General features: G+C 38.6%; 5 protein-coding genes across 8 annotated transcripts; all 5 read left to right on the forward strand.

Annotated features, from left to right (window-relative positions):
• The first annotated feature begins 198 nt into the window (after positions 1 to 198).
• On the forward strand, positions 199 to 3,181 carry LOC126800328 (paired amphipathic helix protein Sin3-like 4). Of its 3 annotated transcripts, none has more exons than XM_050527681.1 (6): positions 199 to 305; positions 1,160 to 1,327; positions 1,414 to 1,591; positions 2,505 to 2,606; positions 2,736 to 2,825; positions 2,913 to 3,181. In XM_050527681.1, exons 1-5 carry the CDS (start codon positions 232 to 234, stop codon positions 2,811 to 2,813), a joined length of 600 nt encoding a protein of 199 aa, XP_050383638.1. In that variant the 5' UTR covers positions 199 to 231; the 3' UTR covers positions 2,814 to 2,825; positions 2,913 to 3,181. The 3 variants fall into 3 exon arrangements, with proteins under 3 accessions (XP_050383638.1, XP_050383639.1, XP_050383640.1); XM_050527682.1 differs by having other exon boundaries at positions 2,916 to 3,181; XM_050527683.1 differs by having other exon boundaries at positions 221 to 305; positions 1,166 to 1,327.
• A 1,510-nt stretch (positions 3,182 to 4,691) lies between these two features.
• Positions 4,692 to 13,335, forward strand: LOC126800324 (paired amphipathic helix protein Sin3-like 2). Of its 2 annotated transcripts, none has more exons than XM_050527675.1 (24): positions 4,692 to 4,851; positions 4,947 to 5,055; positions 5,562 to 5,777; positions 5,873 to 6,047; positions 6,139 to 6,237; positions 6,339 to 6,512; positions 6,595 to 6,892; positions 7,356 to 7,492; positions 7,620 to 7,695; positions 7,782 to 7,808; positions 7,964 to 8,157; positions 8,240 to 8,394; positions 8,626 to 8,753; positions 8,851 to 9,105; positions 9,218 to 9,901; positions 10,037 to 10,131; positions 10,229 to 10,840; positions 10,967 to 11,067; positions 11,165 to 11,303; positions 11,411 to 11,563; positions 11,664 to 11,827; positions 12,096 to 12,207; positions 12,611 to 12,779; positions 12,882 to 13,335. In XM_050527675.1, exons 2-23 carry the CDS (start codon positions 4,949 to 4,951, stop codon positions 12,746 to 12,748), a joined length of 4,239 nt encoding a protein of 1,412 aa, XP_050383632.1. In that variant the 5' UTR covers positions 4,692 to 4,851; positions 4,947 to 4,948; the 3' UTR covers positions 12,749 to 12,779; positions 12,882 to 13,335. The 2 variants fall into 2 exon arrangements, with proteins under 2 accessions (XP_050383632.1, XP_050383633.1); XM_050527676.1 differs by having other exon boundaries at positions 12,885 to 13,335.
• A 1,215-nt stretch (positions 13,336 to 14,550) lies between these two features.
• On the forward strand, positions 14,551 to 16,611 carry LOC126800327 (uncharacterized). Its single transcript, XM_050527680.1, has 3 exons — positions 14,551 to 14,687; positions 14,876 to 14,942; positions 15,556 to 16,611. Exons 1-3 carry the CDS (start codon positions 14,628 to 14,630, stop codon positions 16,371 to 16,373), a joined length of 945 nt encoding a protein of 314 aa, XP_050383637.1. The 5' UTR covers positions 14,551 to 14,627; the 3' UTR covers positions 16,374 to 16,611.
• Positions 16,612 to 17,694: 1,083 nt separating this feature from the next.
• On the forward strand, positions 17,695 to 18,988 carry LOC126800325 (probable galacturonosyltransferase-like 10). The gene has a single exon (XM_050527677.1). The coding sequence runs from the start codon at positions 17,711 to 17,713 to the stop codon at positions 18,818 to 18,820; it is 1,110 nt and encodes a 369-aa protein (XP_050383634.1). The 5' UTR covers positions 17,695 to 17,710; the 3' UTR covers positions 18,821 to 18,988.
• A 956-nt stretch (positions 18,989 to 19,944) lies between these two features.
• On the forward strand, positions 19,945 to 21,663 carry LOC126800329 (eukaryotic initiation factor 4A-3-like). The gene is made up of 3 exons (XM_050527684.1): positions 19,945 to 20,237; positions 20,632 to 21,061; positions 21,175 to 21,663. Exons 1-3 carry the CDS (start codon positions 19,951 to 19,953, stop codon positions 21,661 to 21,663), a joined length of 1,206 nt encoding a protein of 401 aa, XP_050383641.1. The 5' UTR covers positions 19,945 to 19,950.
• The last annotated feature ends 1,295 nt before the right edge of the window (positions 21,664 to 22,958 follow it).

The raw sequence follows: 22,958 nt of genomic DNA on the forward strand, positions 1-22,958 counted from the left end.
ATTAATGATAAATGGGAGTCTATTGTGAAGTGAAAAGTTGTGTTCAAACATATCTACCGGCCATAGTAAAAAGTGAAAAAGTAACAAAAACATCTCGATACGACCGAAGAAAAAGGAAAAAGAAAAGAACCATGTAATTAATTAATGCAGGAACATTAATGTGAATATATAATAGACCACCGGCCAGAAACAAAAACCAAAATTAATGTTGTTGGGTTTTGTCTGGCAGAGATGGCGGGAATACCAGACGATGTTCCTGTTGATTCTGAAACCAAAGCTCCCTCTGGTTCTTCAGCTACTCACTCGTGAGTCTATCTTTGTCCTCTGCATGATTTCCCTTCTCTCCTTGATTAGATTGTATTTGTTGGCTTTAATTTTGTATTGTTTCTTGGTTTAATTTCATCACCAATGTGCTGTGTAAGATTTTGGTTTTGTTCCCATGTATGAGAGTTCAAGTTTTGTTGATTGTTGCATTCAGAAATTTGGGCTGTAATTTATATGTTAGGTAATGCTTTGAAGAGGAAGCTTTTAATTTTGTTTTTGTGTTATTGGGATTCTGAGTTGAAATGAGGAGTGATTTGGGTTTGGAGGGTTGAATTGGAGTGATTGGTTTTGATTCTAGCAGATTTGGTGTTGAGAGAGATGAAATCACCTAAAGAAGTTTGCTTTTGTTTTAGGGCTTTTCTTGATTTGGTAAAGAGGATGTTGAGGAAGTAGTCTGAGAGAAAGTTTTGATCTTTCATCTTCAGTTATTGAAAAAAATGTAATATTTTTTCCTTTTTTCCGAACACAAGGATTGTTGAAAACTTATAAGAACATATGGCGGTAGAAATAAGAAGTGTAACTTGTAGTTTTTTGAGGTTCCTGAATTTATGGTGCTTGCCTTTTGATCATCTATTGAAACTCTGTGTTGTCCTTCAGTTTAACACTTGGCTTAATTGGTGGACAGAATGCTGAGGAGTTAGTGTTGGGAGAAACTTTAATCTTTCATCTTCAGTTTCAGAAAAGTTGTTATCTTTTTCTTTTTTAGAGGACTAGGTCTGGCAGGTGTATTTTGTATATATGTATAGTATTCACATTTTTATATACGAGGTTCCACAAAGTTAGGGTGTTTCATTGGTTATATACTGAGTTTTATCATTTTGTGTTGGCTGTGGAGAGATAGGCCACCTCAGATATCTGAAGGACGAACTGCAAGACGTGTCGCACCAAAATTGACCAGTGAAGATGCTGTAGCATATCTCATAGCAGTGAGGAAAGCGTTTTCCGAGAAAAGAGATGTATATGAAAGGTTTCTTGAGATCATGAAAGATTTCAAAACTCATAGGTATCCTGTATCTCTTTGCCACCTTGTAGTGCACATGGTTTTGTTGAATTATATGCTGATGTATTTCATGATTATGTCTTTGTCAGACTTTGCAGAGTAGATGTCACTGCGAAAGTAAAGGAACTATTTGAAGGGCGTAATGACTTAATCATGGGTTTCAATGCTTTCTTGCCAGAGGGTACTGAGATAACCGTTGATGAAGATGAGCCTCCAAAGAAGCCAGCTGAGTTTCAAGAAGCTATCGATTTCGTAAACAAGATAAAGGTGAATGCTTCTTCTTTTGAAGGGAAGTGATTTTTACCACTCCATATTTGTACATTTACACTCCTTTTGGAAAATGACCTTTAGTTTCAAATTGCTAAATTACTTAGGATATTATTTTGCAACACTACCTCTTGCCTTTCAGTCTATCAACTTCTTTATATTAACATATCAACATGAGGGGAAATGTTCAGTAGAGGTGCAGTTTTATTATCCAGTGTTTAGCTTGTAATTTGTAAATAATCTTCATCGTTTGCGAGAGGAATATAGCTAGGTGGGGTGGGGGGGGGGGGGGGGGGGGGTATGCAACAGGAGATGGTTGGCTTCACCACCAGATCTTGTAACCCTACTCCGTCTTTAATCAGTACCCAACACGAAGCCAACTATCTCCTTGTCGTTTCAACTAGAGAACCAAATGCCAAAACAACTATAGTCCCTCTAACTTTTACATCCCCAGAACCAATATAGGCTTTATACATAACTAGGTCACTTCATAAGTACAATTATGTTTATCAATGTGGAAGCAGTCGGTATATTGTTCCCTCTGGACCGAGGATCCCACTTTGAGCTCATCACCCATTTCCCTTTCTAAGAATTGTCAGTTCCCTCATCAATGGACACTGTTATTCTCTTCTCCATCTGTCATAGCTGGTTGATAGAAGGATAAAGTTTATGTTTCCTCAGTAGGACTAAGCAATTTGGTAAAAGAACGTGAGGAGCAGTGTGGGTTACCGACATGGTAGAATTAGCTTAAGAGAACAGGAGTGTGAACTTCGTGGAGTGCTAATAACAGCTCTCTAACCTTTCCAAAAAAAATAACATAATAACAACTAGTGTGGTGTGCTAATATGACGTACCTATTATAAATAAAATATGATGGTATTACTTGCATTTTTATTGATTGTTTGTTATACAGTTGCGTTTCCAAGATGATGATGACCGTGTTTATAAGGCATTCCTGGACATACTGAACAAGTATCGGAAGGAGGACAAGCCCATTTCTGAGGTTTACCTTGAAGTAAGTATATGTTATTTGTCACTTTTTGAGTCTGGTAGTTATTATAAGTAGTTCTTATTTTATATTTGTTTTTATGATTTTATCAAAAGTAATTTTCATATGTTCTGAATTATTTACATCAATCTTCAGGTTGCTGTTTTATTTGATGACCAGCCAGATTTGCTTGACGAGTTCATTAAATTCCTACCGGATTCAAATCCTATTTGATTTGGACCAAAGGTTAATACTTAATTATGATTCTTTTGAAGGTTCATGTTCCTGCTTTGTTATAATGTGTTTAATGGTTTGCTGGCTTCTTTCCTGCAGCAGTGTGTATGCGGATCGTAAAAAAGCAGGGGCCATGATCGTAGGCTTGATCATTCTGAACCGCATGGAGCAGTAGTAGGAAATTGGGGCAATGGTGATGGAGAAAGTTTGTGAGAGTAGAATAGGGATAGGAGAAATTTGGAGTGTAATCTCAGAGGGTAGAGTAATATTACTCTAGGAACTACAGCTTAGATTGGTGGATTATCATTTCTTACCTCACCCCTTGTATGCACATCATTATTTTTGTAATGGAAAATGCAGTTAAGTCTTTTTTGTTTTGTTTGAATAATTAAGATTTGGTTTAATGCTGTCATCTGTTACAGACTTACAGGTGCTTTAGCATTAAGATTTTTCCATGTTTTCGATCAAAATCTTTGCGTTTTTAATTCTCCTTTTTTTTTCTTTTTTTTTTCTGGTGCAACCCTTCCCCTCTGTCCTGTGTTTTTTTTTTCTCTTCCATGTGTTCAAGCTGATTGCTGACCGAAGGTCCATTGCGTCAAGTAAAGGGAATTAACTATCTTTTCAGTTTGACTGCATCTGCATTTCTGGTGTTAAAGCTAATATATCTGTGAACGTATGAAACTGATACTGGTAGGTTCAGTTTGATGTAGCATGTATACCTGTACATCATGTACTGCAAACTCCCAAAGGATGCCATCAGTTACTACTTACTACACCTATTTTATAGGGCAGCTTGACACAAGATCGATAGGGAAACAAGAAAACATGGATTATGTTTCTAGGCAATTCCTGCCTTATAGTCCATGTTCTATGCTTGATGATAACTAGAGTATATAAGTACTTAATCTTCAACCCAAAATCCCAAATGAACAAAAAAGGAAAGAAAAAAAAATGAATCTAATAAATCAAGGAATGAGAAAAAAGAACAATAATTAAGAATTCTTGCAATACATGCAAATGAGGCAATAACGAGTGTAATATTATCAAATAATAATCAACATAGCATTTGTCTGCCGCGTCACTTATCAGTAAACTACGATATTGTACGTGTAACATGAAGTTCACATATAGTACCCATCCATGGTTGTTTTGTTTGAATGTCATGCAACCAAAAATCAATCCACCACAAATTTCTAATAATTTGACTCCTTAGTTGGTTGCTATTTTTTACTTTTATTATGGTAAAGTTTCTTCATAAAACTCATTAAAGAAAGTCTAGATACACATGATCCAAAATTTCCTTCATCTTAAATTCACAATAATTATAGGGTCATATCCATCTAACTATTTGCTAGTCGTATCCAATCCACAAGACTCACACGTTTCTTTCTTCTCCAAAGTGCACCAAATTCGCCTAATCCGTGTTCCAAACAAAAGAAAAAAAAAACCCAAACTATCTCGCAAATCTTATTTTCAACACATAATATTATATATATCCACCATGAGATCCATAACTTGTGAGAAGAGAGTAGTCTCATCTCATGTTCCTTCCAAACCCTAGTTCCATGTACCTTGAGTAAGTTGAATACACTGTCACAATACCACTTCCAGAAACAAAGCATCATCAATCCAAAACACCAGTCTCCTCCCCCCCCCCCACAAAAAAAAAAACCACTAAAATAATCTCTAAAATCCGGGCTACACCCGATCCGCCCCGGCCCACAGAAACACAGAGACAACAGAATTAAACTCCGGAGTTCCACGTACTCAAAAAGAAAAAAACGACGCCATTTTTTCTTTCTTCCGTAAAATTTCTCGCGTTATATAAATATATAAAAAATCGAAACGACGAGACTAAGTTTCTCTCGGCCTCCTCTCACAAATTTTAATTCTCTCTCACTTTTTTTTCTCTTCCTCTCTTTAACGTCGAGAAAAAGATAATCAGATTCTCTTCTTCTTCTTCTTCTTCTTCTTCTTCTTCATGTGAAGCGATTAGTGCTGGTTTTGTTACCGGGAGAGATCTGCTCACAGTAAAAAAGTAACTATTTCTCACAATTCATCCGCACAGAAATGGCCTCTCTCAGTTAATTTTATTCGATTCTGATTTGAGATTGTGGTTTTTCTTTTCGGTAGGGATGAAGAGAATTAGAGACGATGTTTACGCTGGTGGTGGTGGCAGTGGAGGCGGCGGCGGCGGTTCTTCTCAATTGAAACGGCCGCTGGCTTCGTCGCGCGGGGAGTCGTGAGTCTCTGAATCTCTCTCTCTCTCTCTTTGCTCTATGCATGATTTAAGAGTGGTGAATTGCTTCGGTTTTGTGTGGATTTCTGATTTTGTTTTGTGGTTTTGATGAGCTTGATTGATCATTGTGCGATGGTTAATTTGTTAATGAGGTTAATTAGCTGGAGGTGCTTTGGTGTGGTGGATTTGATTTGATTGCGTGTGACTGATCGTTGGATTTTGTTCAGTTCTCGAATTAGAGTGCTTGATGAAATAGGTGCTTTTGTTTTGAGCAGATTTGGTTTTCGGGAGATGAAATTGAATAAACGTTAGGGCTTAGATTCGTAGGTTTCTGTGTTGTTATAGGTAAGTAGGCGTGAGATTATAATTGTCAAGAGCATGTAGGTAGCTTATGCATTTACATGAAGTCGTATTGATGTGACTGCATTGAAATTCTTGATGATGTCACATGTATTAGGGCGAATATGTTGTGTATGTGTATGTGCTGATTTATTGTCAATTGTTGGCAGAAATGGGCCGCCCCAAGTACAAGGAGGAGGAGGAGGAGGAGGTGTGATAGGTGGAATAGCTACGGTTGGAGTAGTTAGCGTGGGTGTAGGTGCCTCACAGAAATTGACGACGAATGATGCTCTTACATACCTCAAAGAAGTGAAGGACATGTTTCAAGACCAAAGAGAAAAGTATGATATGTTTCTTGAAGTCATGAAGGATTTCAAGGCTCAAAGGTAGAACTGTACCCATGACATTTTACCGTGTAATAGACTCGTGGTTTGTTGATTTAGTTGCTGATGGATTTCTGCATATTTACTGTCTCCTGCAGAACTGACACGACAGGTGTCATTGCAAGAGTAAAGGAATTGTTTAAAGGGCATACCAAGTTAATTTTGGGGTTTAATACTTTCTTACCAAAGGGTTATGAGATAACTCTTGAAGAAGTGGAACCAAAAAAGACGGTTGAGTTTGAAGAAGCTATCAGTTTTGTAAACAAAATCAAGGTGAATATACAGTATGGTGTTCTTCTTCTTTCCCTTAATCACCTACTAAAGTATATAACTTACTGTTTAATGTGGGATTTCTGTTCGGCAGAAACGTTTCCAAAATGATGAGCAAGTATACAAGTCATTCTTAGACATACTGAATATGTATCGAAAGGAGCACAAGGACATAAATGAGGTTTACCAGGAGGTAGATTTGATTGTTTAGTGTCTCTGAGTTATTGTCCTCTTCTTTTTGGCCTTCAGAGAATATCCCACCCCATTTTCTTAATAGTTTATGTGAACTTTCAGGTTGCTTCTCTATTTGAGGACCAACCAGATCTGCTGGATGAGTTTACTAGATTCTTACCAGATACATCAGCAACAACTTCAACTCTTCAGGGGCAATATGGCCGCAATGCATATGCTCGTTTTAATGAGCGGAGCTCTGCTACACCAACTTTGCGGCCAATGCCTATTGACAAGGTAATTACTCCAACATAATGTTTTCTTCTGCTTCTTTTATATATAGTAATTATTAATGCTGCCATGGCTTCTTTCTTTACAGCAACGGAGGCGGGATAAAATTTCTTCTCATGGTGATCATGATATTAGTGTTGATCGTCCTGAGCTAGATGATGACAAAGGAATGATGAAAGTACTGAAGGAGCAGAGAAAGCGTTTTCCTGAGAAGGAGACTAGGGATAGGAGAAATCGTGACCATGACGATAGAGAAGTGGAGACTGACAACAACAGGGACTACAACTTGCAGCGTTTTCCAGAGAAGAGAAAATCTTCAAGGAAGGTTGAAGGTTTTGGAGCGAATAATAACTTTGCTCCTTATGATGACAAAGACACCTTAAAGAGTGAGTCAGTCTTGCTATACAATGTTTGTAGTCGCTTATTGACAATTTTTTTCTTTCTTTCTGAAATTGGTGCCATGGTATCTTTCTACTCTTGTTGACATATCATAGGTCAAAAGATTTGATAGTTATTGGACAATGGATGTTGACAATAGTTCAAAATTCACATGGTTCATGTTCTTTTGGTGTGAAGGAAAAAGATACCATAAATGTGAGACTGATACCCTGGCCTGAGAATTTGTTATATGGTTATCTTGTTTGAATATTAGTTCATAATTCAGAACTAGCTCTTATTGCCCTTTTTGTATCATAAGAGCAGCAGTTTTCAAATGGAGGTTGATGTCCCTCTTTGCGTACTTTTATTAATCCTCAGTATGCCATTAGGTGGCAGCTTTTCAAAGTTCTAACAATTTAGCATTTGTTTACGAAGCAATTGTGCTCATGGTGGTTTCTCATCTTCTCTCAGGCAAGTACAGCCAGGCATTCAGTTTCTGTGAAAAAGTTAAGGAGCGCTTGTGCAGCCAAGACGACTACCAGGCATTTTTGAAATGCCTTCATATTTATAGCAATGGGATTATTAAAAGGAATGATTTACAAAATTTGGTATGTGCTACAATGCTACACTCAATTGAACTATTTTGATACAGCATTGTGTTTTAGCCAAGTAATTAGTATCCATGAGGATATAGCTTTGTTAGTTTTTTGGGGCTAAACGTCTTGCCTGTCTCAGGTGACTGATCTATTGGGGAAGTATCCTGATCTTATGGAGGAATTCAATGAATTCTTGGAGCGCTGTGAGAATATCGGTAGCTGTTAAAAACACCATTACTTCAACACGTTTTCTTGTGGTTTTTTATGGTTTAGGTTGTATCTAATTTGAATATATTTGCAGATGGGTTCCTTGCTGGTGTAATGAGAAGTATGTATATTAATTCTCCCTTTCCTATAATATTATTTAGAATTTATATATCTGTTGTTAGAATTATTACATTTTCTGAATGGAAACTCTTTGATTTATCAGGAAGTTGTATTTCATGGTAATTGGAGATCTAATGTTTAAAATGTTTATTGCAGAATCTCTGAATAGTGATGGTCATTTATCGCGATCGGTGAAGGTGGAAGAAAAAGACAAGGAGCCAAAGCGTGAGACAGAGGGAGTTAAAGAAAAGGAACGATACAGGGAGAAGTATTGGGCGAAATCTATTCAAGAACTTGACCTCTCTAACTGTGAGCGGTGTACTCCAAGCTATCGCCTTCTTCCAGAAGATGTATGACTTAGCTGTATTCTCATATATAGGACTGTGTATCATATCTCTAGTGGGAAATTCACTGGTGCTTGTCACTTTGCAGTATCCAATACCCTCAGCTAGCCAGAGATCGGAACTTGCTGCTCAGGTCTTGAATGACCATTGGGTATCTGTGACTTCAGGAAGTGAAGATTACTCTTTTAAACATATGCGCAAAAATCAGTATGAAGAAAGTCTTTTCCGTTGTGAAGATGATAGGTAAATGTAGTATATGTGGTTTCCATAATATATTGTGATAGTACAAGTGAATCAGTAACCTCTCCTGTTCAACATTTTGGTATACATTTTCATGATGACCAGCTTGCATACTTTATTTATCACACATTCATGTAGATTTGTTTCAACTTTGTAATGTATGTTTTTTTAGCTTAATTTATGTAATCCCAACTCATTTATGGTGATCTGTTCTCATTCGTATTAAACTTCTAGGTTTGAGCTGGATATGTTGTTGGAGTCAGTGAGCTCAACTTGTAAGCGAGCAGAGGAATTGTTGAACAGCATGAATGAAAATAAGCTCAGTATGGAAACTCAAATTCATATTGAAGACCACTTTACCGGTTAGTTTATATAAGCTGTTCTACAATTCTTTAATTGATAAGTTAAATCTGGTAGTCAGCTGTGCTGGTTTTCATTTCTCTTTGCTGTTTGTTGTAGCTCTGAACATAAGGTGCATTGAACGATTATATGGTGACCATGGTCTTGATGTGATGGACATATTGCGGAAAAGTCCTACGCTTGCTCTGCCTGTCATATTAACTCGCTTGAAACAGAAACAAGAGGAATGGACAAGATGCAGAGTAGATTTCAACAAGGTGTGGGCTGATATATATGCCAAAAATCATTACAAATCACTCGATCACCGAAGCTTTTATTTCAAGCAACAAGATTCAAAGAACTTGAGCAGCAAATGTAAGTTTTTTATTTTATTTTGGATGTTGTGGTCAGCTGCATATATAATCATATGCTTTTGTGATTTATTTGTAATTTCTCGTTCATATATACTAACCCCATTGATGAATAGATTTGGTGGCTGAAATCAAGGAATTGAAAGAGAAAAAGCAGGTAGAGGATGATATTCTTCTGGCTGTTGCTGCTGGAAATAGGCAATCTATAGTTCCACATATAGAGTATGAATACCTTGATATCGGCATTCATGAGGACTTGTATAAACTTGTCGAATATTCAACTGAAGAGCTTAGTTCAACTAAAGAACAGTTGAATAAGACTATGAGACTTTACACTACCTTTTTGGAGCCAATGTTGGGTATTCCTTCTCGGCCTCATGATGCAGGGGATGATGAAGATGTGGACAAAATTAGGAAGGGGGCTATGGATTGTACTACATCAAGTAATGGAGAAAGTGATGGAAGTCCTGGTGGTGACACTACCATGGTAAAGCCAAAATCTGGGGGTGATGAAGATGAAAACGCTTTAGAAGATGTGGCAATATCTAGGACTAGTTTGGCTAATGGAGAGGCCTCAGCCAAAGAAGATGGCAGTTGGGACCCGGATAATCCCTGCAGAGATGACTTAATCTGTAATGACATTCGGGTGGAGAAAGAACAAAAGACTATGGGTACCTCTGATAAAATGCTTGGATCAAGTAAACCTATTGCCTCCATCGATCGATTAGGCAATTCCAGTGCATCATGTGCAATTGGAGGAGAAAATAATCATGGCAGAATGAGCTTGGAGGTGACATCAGGTCTGTATTTCGTTTCTTAGATTCCTGTAATTTAAGTTTTGTCATTCGTTTTTTCTTAAGCCATCTATGGTTCAATATACGTTTGCTTCTTGAGTTGAAATTGCAATGAAACTTTAAGTTTGTTTTTGATTTTAGGGTCTGTTGCAACTACCTCAAGACCATATGAACCCATTACTGAAAATGAGCAATCAAAGAAGACTAGTGCTGATACTGCTGTTCCTCCATCAGAGGTATGATTACTGAGTTTTGCATCTTTGAGGCTCTTAGTTTGGTTGAAATCATCAACCGGTTTTGCATTAGGTACTGATATTCATTTTGGTGCTTCAGGGTGGTGCCATTGCAAAACCTGCTGCATTTGGTAATGGAGTGTTTACAGAAATCACTAAAGGCAACAGTGGTCATGAAGAGTCTGTGGGGCCCTCTAAAATTGAGAAGGAAGAAGGTGAACTATCACCTGTTGGTGATTATGGGGAGGATAACTTTGTTGTCTCTGGAGATGCTGGGGTGCAGGCTTTGCCTAAGGAAAATCATGGTGCTGAAAGGCAATATCAATCTGGAAACAGGGAAGAAATAGGCTCACAGGATGCTGGAGAACATGATGCAGACGCTGATGATGAGAACAGTGAAAATGTGTCTGAGGCCGGCGAAGATGTCTCTGGCAGTGAGACTGCTGGTGACGAGTGTTCCCGAGAAGAGCATGGAGAGGAGGATGCTGAACATGATGACGTTGATGGTAAGGCTGAGAGTGAAGGTGAGGCTGAAGGGATGGCTGATGGGAACCTTGTTGGGGAAGGCTGTTCCTTGCAATTACCCGAACGTTTTCTTATGTCTGTGAAACCACTTGCAAAGCATGTATCCACACCTTTAGTTGATGACAAGAAAGACTCTCGTGTTTTTTATGGAAATGATAACTTTTATGTGCTATGTAGGCTTCATCAAGTAAGGATGCACCTTTTTCTTTTCTTTTCTTTTTCTTTAATTGTTTGCATTTGAGTTTATATTCTGTATTCAGGTGTTAGAGACATACTGTACTTATAGCTGTTTTTGTTTTTGGAATTTCGCCAGATTCTATACGAAAGGATTTTATCTGCAAAATCAAATACAGTAGGAGCAGAAACTAAGTGGAAAATTTCTAAGGATGGCAGCCCTTCAGATGTTTATGGCAGGTATATGCACTCCAACTTTATCATCTATATGGATTATAATTGTGGCAACTGCCCAACACATTTTTATCTTGTGATTTATACTGTTACTTTTGTGCAGATTTTTAAGTGCACTGTACAATTTGCTGGATGGATCTGCTGACAATGCAAAATTTGAGGATGAGTGCCGAGCTATTTTTGGAAACCAGTCGTATGTCTTATTCACATTGGACAAGTTAATTTATAAATTTGTTAAACAGGTATGCTCACATAATGTTTTTTATGGGTTGTGGAAAGTTTATTTTTTGTGAGTCTCTTTTTCTTTTTCTTTTTCTGCCAGTAGTCTGAATTGGATTTCCTTATGCAGCTTCAAGCTGTTGCAACTGATGAGATGGACAGTAAGCTTCTTCAGTTATATGAATACGAGAAGTCTCGGAAAAAGGGGAAGTTACTTGACTCTGTCTATTTTGAAAACGCACGTGTCCTTGTTCACGAGGAGAATATTTACAGATTGGAATTTGTAAGTCATCCGTTACTTGACTTCCCAACCCCAGCCCTAAAATTTCCTTTTTCTTTATGGTTCGTTTTAATGATCTATTTTCTTTGGCTTACATTTGTAGTTCTCTGCACCCTCTCGCTTGTCCATCCAGCTGATGGACAGTGTGAGTGAAAAGCCCGAGGCAACAGCAGTTTCTATGGAACCTAATTTTTCATCTTATCTACACAATGATTTCCTGTCACTTTATCCTGGCAAAAAGGAGCCACATGGAATTACCCTGCAGAGGTAAAAATGTGCACTTCAATTAGCCACATGGAACCTAACTGTTCTTATCTCGCAAAGATTGCAAGAAGAGTTGATACATTCTTGAATAATTTTACTTCTGGAAGAAAATAATGGCAAAACAATTAGGTCCTCATCTTATAAAGATATTACATGCTTAAAATTATAGTACTTGTTGAAGTAAATAGTAATAAAAGATGACGTATTTTAATTGATGTAGGTCCTCTTGCTCATATCGTTTCACCTAACTTGCTGTTTTACTCTTGTCTAGAAACAAGCGCAAATGTGCGGGGGATGATGAATCCTCTTCCTTTTCCAATGCCATGGAGGGCGTGCAATTAGTCAATGGGTTGGAGTGTAAGATAGCTTGCAACTCATCCAAGGTATCTCATAGATTGCCGTAGCATGCTCATTAAATTACCTATCACCAGTTGCTTGTTATCAATACAAAAAATCAATTTCAATTGTTTTTGAAAGGACTTGTCACTTTTAAGCATCATTTCATGTTCTATAAATATGGTCATCCAGGCAACCTTTTAATATGCCCCCGTTTATATGTATTGTCTAACTTTAAAATCGTGGTCTGTAAGTACTCCAGCAGTAGAAGGAAGAGTAACTGCACAAAAACCATGAACAATTTGTGTATATTCTATTTTCTTCTTGGGGGTGGGGGATAACGTAAGAGTATATGAAAGAAAACCATGAACCAGCTGAGGAAATTATATTTGTACATTCATGCATGTTATGTTCACAAGGAGCTCTATTCATCAAAGTATCATGTGGCAGATCTCTTATGTCCTTGACACAGAAGATTACTTCTTCCGTATGAGAAGGAAAAGGGGAAAGTCATCGGAGTCCAGATCACCATATTGTGATCAGACGAGGGTACAGCGGTTCCACAAATTCTTGTCCGTCTCATTATAGCTTAGAATTCCTTTGAGACTGGAAGCTCAAGGTAGACCCGAGTTTGAAACTCTTGCAGAGGATGTGTTTCATCATTCTTCGTCTGCTACAGTTGATCAGTGTGAGATCTAACCCCTGCTTTCTTTGCCTGTAGAAGCCGTGGCTGCAGTGAAACCAGAAACACTTCCCTGAGGTGACAGGTACTTTATTTCTGACAGACCGGAGAAAGAGAATGGTCTTGTTCTGGTCAGAAGAGTGGTCTTTGAGCCATTGTTGTGTATATAAGGTTGGTGTATGATAATTCCGTAGAAAGGTACTGTTGTTGATCTTGTCGTAGATAGAACCCTTCATAAGCACACTGTAAGTGTAACAAAATTGGTGAAATAGCAGAAAGCCCCAAGTTTTAAGGAACCCCAAGTTCTCTACCTTCCAATACAAGTCAGCTTCATACCCAGCAATTTGCAGGCATTTCTGCATCACTATTCTTTTTACACCAGAAAGTTGTTTTTGCAGATCAGGTTATTTATGTTCCTATGTAAAATAGTGTAACAATGTAACATTATTGTATCAGTAAGTAGTTCAAGAACTCAACTCGGTTCTTCATCTAATATATTGTACGTTTTGCTTTGGAAAAATCTGTGGTTCATGGTAAATTTGATCTTCCAGTTTTTACAGTGATAGAGTAAAATCAGTAAATAGTTAAACCTGTGGTTCATTTACCGTCTTCCAGGTTCAAACTCCGACACTGATAGGATTCTCATAATCAAATTAGGTTTCCCAAGATCCATGTTGGATTAGGTTAATCTAAGGATTTATACTTATATTAGGTTTCTTTATAATCCAAGGTTACCTACACTTACGCTATAAAACCTTAGAATCGGCCCGGACCGGAGGTAGGATTATATCTCGGCCATAAGTCCATAACGAACTAGATCTCTTTGTTTCACGGCATGTCTTTCGAAATACGAGCTACCTCCACTTTAGGTCTTTAGCCATGCCTACCTTCTCACTCCAGTTGTGAGGTTTCAGCTCCGCCACACTGCTCATATCCCGGTTTACAAAAGTGCCCTTTGCTCCTTCAGAATTAACAAACTAAAAAATTGTAATGTTTGGGATGGTTTTAGGCTTTTAGCTAGTGTATTCCCCTAAAATGTTCTAATTGCCTCAAGAATGATAGCTGCTACAAAATTGTTGATTTCTAAAGCTTTCACTATGTTGATAACTTGGTATCCTTATCAGCTTAGCTACTAACAAATTTATGACGTGTCATTAAGTACGAAATATTTTCAATCATAATCCAGACCCATTTTTCAACACTTGCATAAACAGCAAGACAAGTGGTTTGTGGTCATTCTCTTTACTACTTTTAGTTTGGGTGTAAGTTTACACTACCTAGAATTTTCGTGATACTTCATATTCATTTTAGTCCATACTTCCTATATTTACTTATTACAATTTGAGGGCTATTTTGATCTCTTTACTCTTCTGCATCAACCATTAATTTGCAGAAGATGTGAATGTGGCCTAAACGTAATCTCTTAAGACCATAAATATGGTGGCTTGATGCCCTCACCGGTGCATGCCGAACCCTATTGAATCTCCATCATTACTAATAAAACCATAAGCTAAAGCGTCCAACTTAAGACGCAAAACCCGATCTCTCCAAAATCTCAAGACATGGTAAATCAGTAAATCCCCAAAACCCCCAGGGGCATTATGGGAACATAACGAAATATATAAAAGCGGCGGAGAGTGTGTGCTGAAGCATTCGTGGCATCCACTCCCTTCCTATCCATCCATAAGAACTCGTTTCCCTTCAATTTCACCAATCCCAATTCCTCAATTCTCTTTTATCTCAAGTTAGGGTTTTTTTTTTTTTTTTATCAAATCAAAAATCACAATGGATTCTATCTCATCCTGCTCTCCTGTTATCCCCAAAGACCTGGCCAAGAAGAAGAGGGTAAGCTCCACCGCTTCCACTCAATTTGCCCTATCTGTGGTTGCATGTCTGCTTTGAATTGAAAAGATTGGATTTGGATTAGGAATTGGCCAATTTGTGTAATTTTGGATTCAGGGTTGTATATTTTGGGAATTGAATTTGTTGATGCTTATGAGGTTTATGTATGACAGAGGTTTTTGTTTTAACAGACGAACCGGTTAGCGAAATTGAAGCAGAGCAAGCTCGATGTTCGCCGTGAGCAGTGGCTTTCACATGGTATGAGTTTGCGTTCTCTTCAATTTAATCCAATTCTCTATATTTTGGTGGAAAGTTTGTATTTTTTGTTTTTCGTGTCTTTCGATTTTCAATAGAGACATCTGTCTGTTTAGAGTAAATCGACATGGTTTCTGTGTGAAATGAAGATGATTTAATTGCTAGAGGTGGAATTCAATTTATGTTGCTGTGGAAAATGGTATCAGGTGGAACTGTATGTTTATATCCACAATGTTAGCTAGCATATTGGCAATGTCTGCATATGTTATCCAATTGGGGGGATGGATATAGATGAAGAGGATATTGGGTTGATGGTCATAAACCCTAAACAGTGGAATAGAAAGAGATCTTTGGTGGAAGGGTTTAGGGTTTATACCTTTGTTCAGTCCAAGTAAGGGCTGGTCTCTTTAGCTAGAGTTAGCGTTTGATGGTCATTTTTTTTTTACCAGTGAAATGCAAGAGTTCAGGAGTTTTTGATCATGATGAACCCTAAACATTAATCACATGGAAAAAAAAAAATCTTTTACTGTTCAAACTTTTCTTCCCCTCCTCTGAAATGGAATTGTTTTCTATTTTCTGAATCCTATATAATCAATTTATTTGGTTTGTTATGCAGTCAAGAATAAAGGGCACAAGGTGAACGCTGATCGGAATGATGGATCTCCTACATCACTTGTGCACGTGGATAATGAGCGGAAAATATTATTGGACAACTTGGATACAAGTTCAACAAGAGGGTCGATTGATAATTCAAGCATCCATGATAGTGATGTGGAGTCTCTAATGAGCAGCCCTTGTGGAAGCAGTTTGGATCGTACTGATTCAGTAAAGAATCTAAATGAGAGCGGCACCAGTGGTTGCTCGGAAAATGTGATCGAGGTCACCGACGATGGGTGTCTGGATGACTGGGAGGCTGTGGCAGATGCTTTAACTGCAGAAGAGAATCAACATAACAATCTGTTTGGTTTTCCTGCCACAACCGAATTGACGGTTGAACCCACGAGTCCAGAAATCTGTATTGAGAATCCTGGAGCAGAGTTATCAACACCAGAGAACGAAAACAAGCTTTCTGAGTCATGGGTGAACACTTGTGCTTGGCGACCTGACGATGCGTCTCGTCCTCAGGGTCTGCCAAACTTGTCAAAGGAGCATAGTTTCATGGTGCAGTCAGACTGGCATTGTGGTCACGGAGCCATCACCTGGACATGGCAAAGTATTGTTCCGCAGCCTTCGTCTTGTCCTATATGCTATGAGGATTTAGATATCACAGACTCGTGCTTTCTTCCATGTTCATGTGGTTTCCAGCTATGCCTTTTCTGTCACAAAAGAATTTTAGAGGCAGATGGGAGATGTCCAGGCTGCAGGAAGCAGTATGATCATGTAAATGAGGTTATGAGCTTTAATGGAGGAGCTACAACTTTTAGAGTAGCTTGATCTTGCACTGTGAGTACTTATATCGATCCTAGAAAGAGTTTGTTTTTTTAATTGTGTATATTTCGGCTTCTCTCTTTACATTAACGAGAATAATGAAAATGCTGAGTATAGTGATAGAACTGAACTTGAATCTTGTCTGAAACCCATCTCCTGTATGATGTTGCATATGTCAATTAGGAAACTAATGCAGTTATATGAATACATTGGGATATTATAGACTTCCTAAATAAGAAATTCAAGTTCATCTTCCTTCTTACTTGTCCTGCTCGATTCTTTTTTACCTTCTGGCAAACTCATCACCTCGGATTCTCGTTACTTTCAACTCTGGAGCTGCCAGTTGGTGGTGTCGAGGCAAGTGCCTGATGCTATTGTTCTTGTTCTTGTTCTTGTTGCTGGGGTCCGTGAGTTGCCGCCCTTGATTGGTATTTCTACAAGAATTAGGACCCCAAAATATTCGACTTAGCTACTAGTCTAATTTACCACAGGAATTATTCTCATGTTCTTGCTTAAATATATCTGTTAACCAGAATAAAGAAAAGAGAAACAGGGTATGTTCTGTAGAGCTGTCACAGCTGTCCATGTGGCCTCTTAATATTCTTGGCAATTAAGCTATCTTGTTTTTGTTTCCCTTCCCTTTCAAGACATTGCTTTGGAACTTTCTTTAAGCTAATATTTATAATTTTTGATTTCGTGTGTGACTGCGTGATATCACTCTCATAGGTTTAGTGAAAATAGTTCGCTCTGTGCTCAACGCATTAGCGTAAACAAATACGCGGCTACGATCCCATGTTAGTCTTTAACTTTATTAACAAGCTATGTCTTCTCAAGCCTCTCATTTCCATTTGTCCATTACTTGTTAATACCATGAAGAGTCAAACAATGGCCTTGGTTTAATCTAAGAGAGGTTTACAAGTCCTTGAATTCACATAAGATTCTAGAAACTATTATAAACTTCTCCAACTTCCCACTCGCACCTATTAAAAATCAATAATTTCTTTGTTTATATGGTCAATAATAACGTATATATACAAATTTAGTGTTCTTAATAGAATAAATATACGTTTCGTAGCATGTGGTCACATGTCCATAAGTGATCGGAGCCCTAATAAGCACACCAACCTGATCAAACCACGTGGTCACATGGCTCTCTTTGTTGAAGCCACCTCGAAGCTTTCCAGCAAATTCTTAACGTTCAAACTTGAAAAATACAGACGCGTTTCTTTCTGTTGAGCTCATTTTCTATAAGCCGTGTTGGGTTTTCGGTTCCTTCTCATTGACCATTTCACTACTTATAGTCGTTCCTCTCCTCTTTCTTTCTCATTTACATTCCCCCCATCATGTTTTCAAGAACCAGTTTCTTGGTTCTCTTCATCTTCTTCTCGCTCGTCACTATTACTCCCACAAATGCAATCCGATCGTTCCCAGAAAGATTAGGGTTTTCGTTCTTGCACCAATTCTCTGAGGCCCCTGAATACACAAACGGATACAGCTGCCCTGTTTTGGTTGTCGACAGTTTTCCAATGGCGTGTGATCCCTCTCTTGTTCATATCGCAATGACTATTGATTCCGAGTACTTGAGAGGCACCATAGCTGCAGTTCACTCTGTTCTCAAACACGCTTCTTGCCCTGAAAACATCTTCTTCCACTTCATCGCTTCAGATTCTAGTCCGGTCAGTTCTGATGATCTTACTCGAGTTGTCCGCTCCACTTTTCCGTCGCTCAATTTCAGAGTTTATCAGTTCAAGGAGAGCCTAGTCAGTCATCTGATCTCATCTTCCATTCGTCAAGCTCTTGATAACCCCTTGAACTACGCAAGAAGCTACTTAGCGGATTTGCTAGACTCATGTGTGGAGCGTGTGATCTATTTAGATTCGGATGTTATAGTCGTTGATGATATAGAGAAGCTGTGGAGGACAAGTTTGTCAGGGTCCAGAGTTATTGGTGCGCCGGAGTATTGTCACGCAAATTTCACCAAGTACTTTTCCGGTGGATTTTGGGCGGATACTGAAATGTCCAAGGTCTTTGAAGGGAAGAGTGCTTGTTATTTCAATACAGGTGTGATGGTGATGGACTTGGTGAGGTGGAGAGCGGGTGATTATACGCGAAAGATTGAGAGGTGGATGGAAATTCAGAAGGAGAAGAGGATTTACGAGCTGGGTTCTCTACCGCCTTTTTTGTTGGTTTTCGGTGGAGATGTTGAGGCTATTCACCACAGATGGAACCAACATGGGCTTGGTGGTGATAATGTGGTGAATAGTTGCAGGTCTTTGCATCCAGGTCCTGTGAGCTTGTTGCATTGGAGTGGGAAAGGGAAGCCATGGTCAAGGCTTGATATGGGGAAGCCTTGCCTGGTTGATTTTCTTTGGGTGCCGTATGATCTCTACAGACACCATGATCATCATCATCTTCACCACCACCATCATGAACAGCTATTGGCAGTTTTGTAAAAAATGATTCTTTTGTTATTGATTTTGATTCAATTCATTGATAGCTAGGATATGTATATAGGGAAGAGACTGAACATGTAAACAGGGAGAAACCGTGGAACACATTGTTCCGTTTAGCCAAAGTAACATATTTTTTGACATCTTATGGTTTTCATGGTTTTATTTGGGCAGAACTGTTCATTAGACAAAGATGCTTGCGCAAGGTGTCTTTCAGTCTTTGATGAGATGAGATTTGCAACAGCCAGTACAGAAATCTTTCTAACACTTCTAAATGTCTCAATCAACTAATTATTGGCAATAATGTACGGAGCATGCCAGAGAAAACAAATAACTTCTTATGGGCATTTCCCCAAAGTTGGTCAAATTATGAGTTCTTCTTAGATACTTCCACAAAACAGACCATTTGAAATTTTGAATGACCAATTTCAATTTATTGGGCAGTCTATAAGATTTTGTTTTGTATGCACACTGCACTGCCCTCTGCCTCCACAGTAAGGGCTTAACTAGATCTAGATTCAAGAGCTCTCCAGATCTGAATTAATTGAAACTCACAAAATAATATAGGGTTAAGTGATCAAAGCAGCGCGCACCAAATTAAGCTTGAGGCTAGAAGCCTAAACCTCGTTTGCTTTCTATACGAGCATCATGTATCCAAATGTGTTATGAGTCATGACTAACTCGATCAAATTTCGTAAACTATTAAATTAAAAGATTACATGGCCTCGAGAATTTGGATCGATTTCATGACAGTTGATTAAGTTGAGATTTTCGGTTTCCGGGTTTTAAATTTACCTTTCAAGGTATGACGGATAATAATCTTGCTCATCACAATTATTTTTCGTTGGATCTGAATCCACTAGTTACACAAGGAAACATATAATTGCCACATTCCTTGAGGGTATATATTATTTCCTTTTTGAAAGGAGGATAGTACTTATTTCCTAAATTAATACAGATTTTTTATTTTTACACCTTGGACGGTAAGGAATGTTAAAGTCCACAAAACCCTATATAAGGGACTTAACTCTCTCAAACAACACAACCCTAACAATTTAACCCAAGTTTTTTTGGTGCAACTTGACAAACCAAACGTGGCAGCAATAGCAACCGCGAGAGGGAGCGTGGTTCCGATGAACCCAATGACTCAGGGCGGTGGCAAGCTGCTGAATGAGAAGCTTGAGTTTTTACCGTCGGATGATGTAGAGCCGATCATGAGCTTTGATCAGATGAACCTCAAGGATGAACTCCTCCGAGGCATCTACAACTACGGCTTCGAGAAGCCCTCTGCCATCCAGCAAAGGGCCATCAGACCCATAATCGAGGGCCACGACGTCATAGCTCAGGCTCAATCCGGCACCGGAAAGACCTCCATGATTGCCCTAGCTTCTTGCCAAACTGTCGACACCTCCTCCAGAGAGTAAGTTCCCCAGCTAGCTAATTTGTTTGATTAGATTTTACTTTGAGTCTATAGAGTTAGGGCTCATAAGCTTTTAATCCTTTTATCAGTTTATGATTCCCCAAGTACATGTTAATGATAGAGTACGATATACGGACACTACTAATTAAATTGCACCGGAAATAAATAACTACCTGAACCCTAGAATGCAATCGACTCAACCACAATTGGATTGTTAATAGCAGACTTTTCCTTTCAGCAATTATAGAGCATAGCATTTTTTTCTAAGAATGATAAAGTTTTCATAGCAATTTTGTTATTTGGATTACTAATACTATCTATATATGATGAAGATTAGGGATAATATTGGGGCATGTTGTACGTTATGTGTTTAATTAGTTACGTTCTATTCTAGGGTTCAGGTATTGATACTGTCTCCAACGAGGGAATTGGCTGCACAGACGGAGAAAGTGATACTGGCAATGGGAAATTACATGAGTATTCAAGTGCATTCCTGCATTGGCGGCAAAATCGTGGGTGAGGATATCAGAAAGCTAGAGAACGGAGTTCAGGTAGTGTCTGGAACTCCCGGTAGAGTCCGTGACATGATTCAGAGGGGAAGTCTGCGCACTCGACACATTAAATTACTAATTCTTGATGAATCTGATGAGATGTTGAGTAGAGGATTCAAGAACAAGATTTATGAAGTCTACAGACATCTAAGAGATACCATACAAGTTTGTTTGATCTCTGCCACGCTGCCTAATGAAATTTTGGAGATGACCAACAAGTTCATGACTGATCCTATTAGGATCCTGGTTAAACGTGACGAGCTGACATTGGAAGTAAGTACTAAGTACACAAGAGAATAATGTTTGATGTTTTTGATGGTGAGGCATGTGCAATTAGTGATTTAAATGCAAATTTGTGTACTAAATGTGTGTATTCATGGCTGCAGGGAATCAAGCAATTTTTCGTTGCAGTTGAAAAAGAAGATTGGAAGTTTGATACTCTGTGTGATCTCTATGATACGCTTACGATCACACAAGCTGTTATTTTCTGCAATACAAGGCGAAAGGTGGACTGGCTTACTGAAAAGATGAGGAGTAGTAACTTTGCTGTGTCTGCAATGCATGGAGATATGCCTCAGAAGGAGAGAGATACTATTATGAACGAGTTTCAGAAAGGTCTTTCCCGAGTCCTCATCGCAACCGATGTTTGGGCTCGGGGCATCGATGTTCAGCAGGTTTCACTGGTCATTAATTATTTTCTTCCAAACAATCGAGAGCTGTACATACATCGGATTGGTCGTTCCGGTCGATTTGGCCGCAAGGGTGTGGCCATAAACTTTGTCAAGAACGATGATATCAGGATCTTGAGAGACATTGAACAGTACTATAGTACCCAGATTGACGAGATGCCCATGAATGTGGCTGATTTACTTTGAGCTTAGGTTGGTAGTAGTTGGCTCGTAGCAGATTTGTAGTGAAACTATATCGAAAACATACGTCACACTTTGATTTACCCTACCCATATCTATAGTTCCTAATAAATAACGCTATTTGGATGCCACTAGCTAATTTTGTACTGAATGGAAGCATATATGAACCATATCCTGCTTAATGTAATTGAGGAAGAAGTGATGAATAATTTATCGTTTACTTATATGGAATACAGTTTTATGATCAAACAAAAGAGCTCAGTATTAGGATATCCTCTATATTGTATCAGTATTAGGATATCCTCTAATTAGTATATATCCTTATTTGTACATGCAAAAAAAACATATCCTCTATTTAGGATATATACTAATTAATACGTTACAATTGTATTAGGACTCTCTTTGTCCATGCACAAAACATATCCTCTATATATATGCGCTTGCTGAAATGCGAACGAGAATCTCTGGAGGCTAAAGCAGATCGATGGAAGACGATGACCAGCTAGCGGGACGCGAATTTCCCATTCCAGACGTGATCATAGTTGAGATTCTCTCGAGGCCACCAGTAAAGTCCTTATGCCGCTTTAGGTGCGTATCAAAGCCTTGGCGTTCTCTAATCTCCGACACCAAGTTCATCGCACTGCACGACAGGAAAGCCCTAGAAGATAAACATGCATTCTTAGAGAGGCGACGAGTAATATTTACAGTGGCAAGAGAAAAACCATGCCGTTGTCTTTACTCTTTGGACGTAGATGATTTTCTCTATCATAATGGTTTATTAAAAGCCACCGAGGTCGATTTTCTTGTAGAAATATTTTCTGCAGAAGATCGTATATCCCGAAGACCCCTTATCGATATGTATCGCACTTACAACTTGGTGTTGTTTTCCTGCAATAACTTCTTGTTGTTGTTCGATAGGAGATGTGGGTTTTATTTGGTTAACCCCGTAACCAGGGAGATGAGAAAAATACCAAAGATGTCATGGTGGACACCTAAGCTCGACCGGTCCTATATTACCTTCAAATCATGTGGATTTGGACTTGATTACTCCACGAATGAGTAAAAGGTGGTTACCGGAGCATTGGTCCATAGCCGTTATAAAACAGTAAATTATGGAGTCGTGTTTAGTGTCTAAAGAATTCTTGGCGACATAGAGGCACCCCTACATGCTTTTCTCTTTTAATGGGGGGTTTTTCTAAACGGAGCTGTCCATTGGTTGGGGTGGTCGACGATGGTAATTGGAGGTGGCCGTCGACCATTTCCACCGGTAATATTATGTTTTCTATTAGCAGAGGAGGAGG

Source organism: Argentina anserina, chromosome 6 (assembly GCF_933775445.1).
Source record: "Argentina anserina chromosome 6, drPotAnse1.1, whole genome shotgun sequence".
Lineage (NCBI taxonomy): Eukaryota > Viridiplantae > Streptophyta > Magnoliopsida > Rosales > Rosaceae > Argentina > Argentina anserina.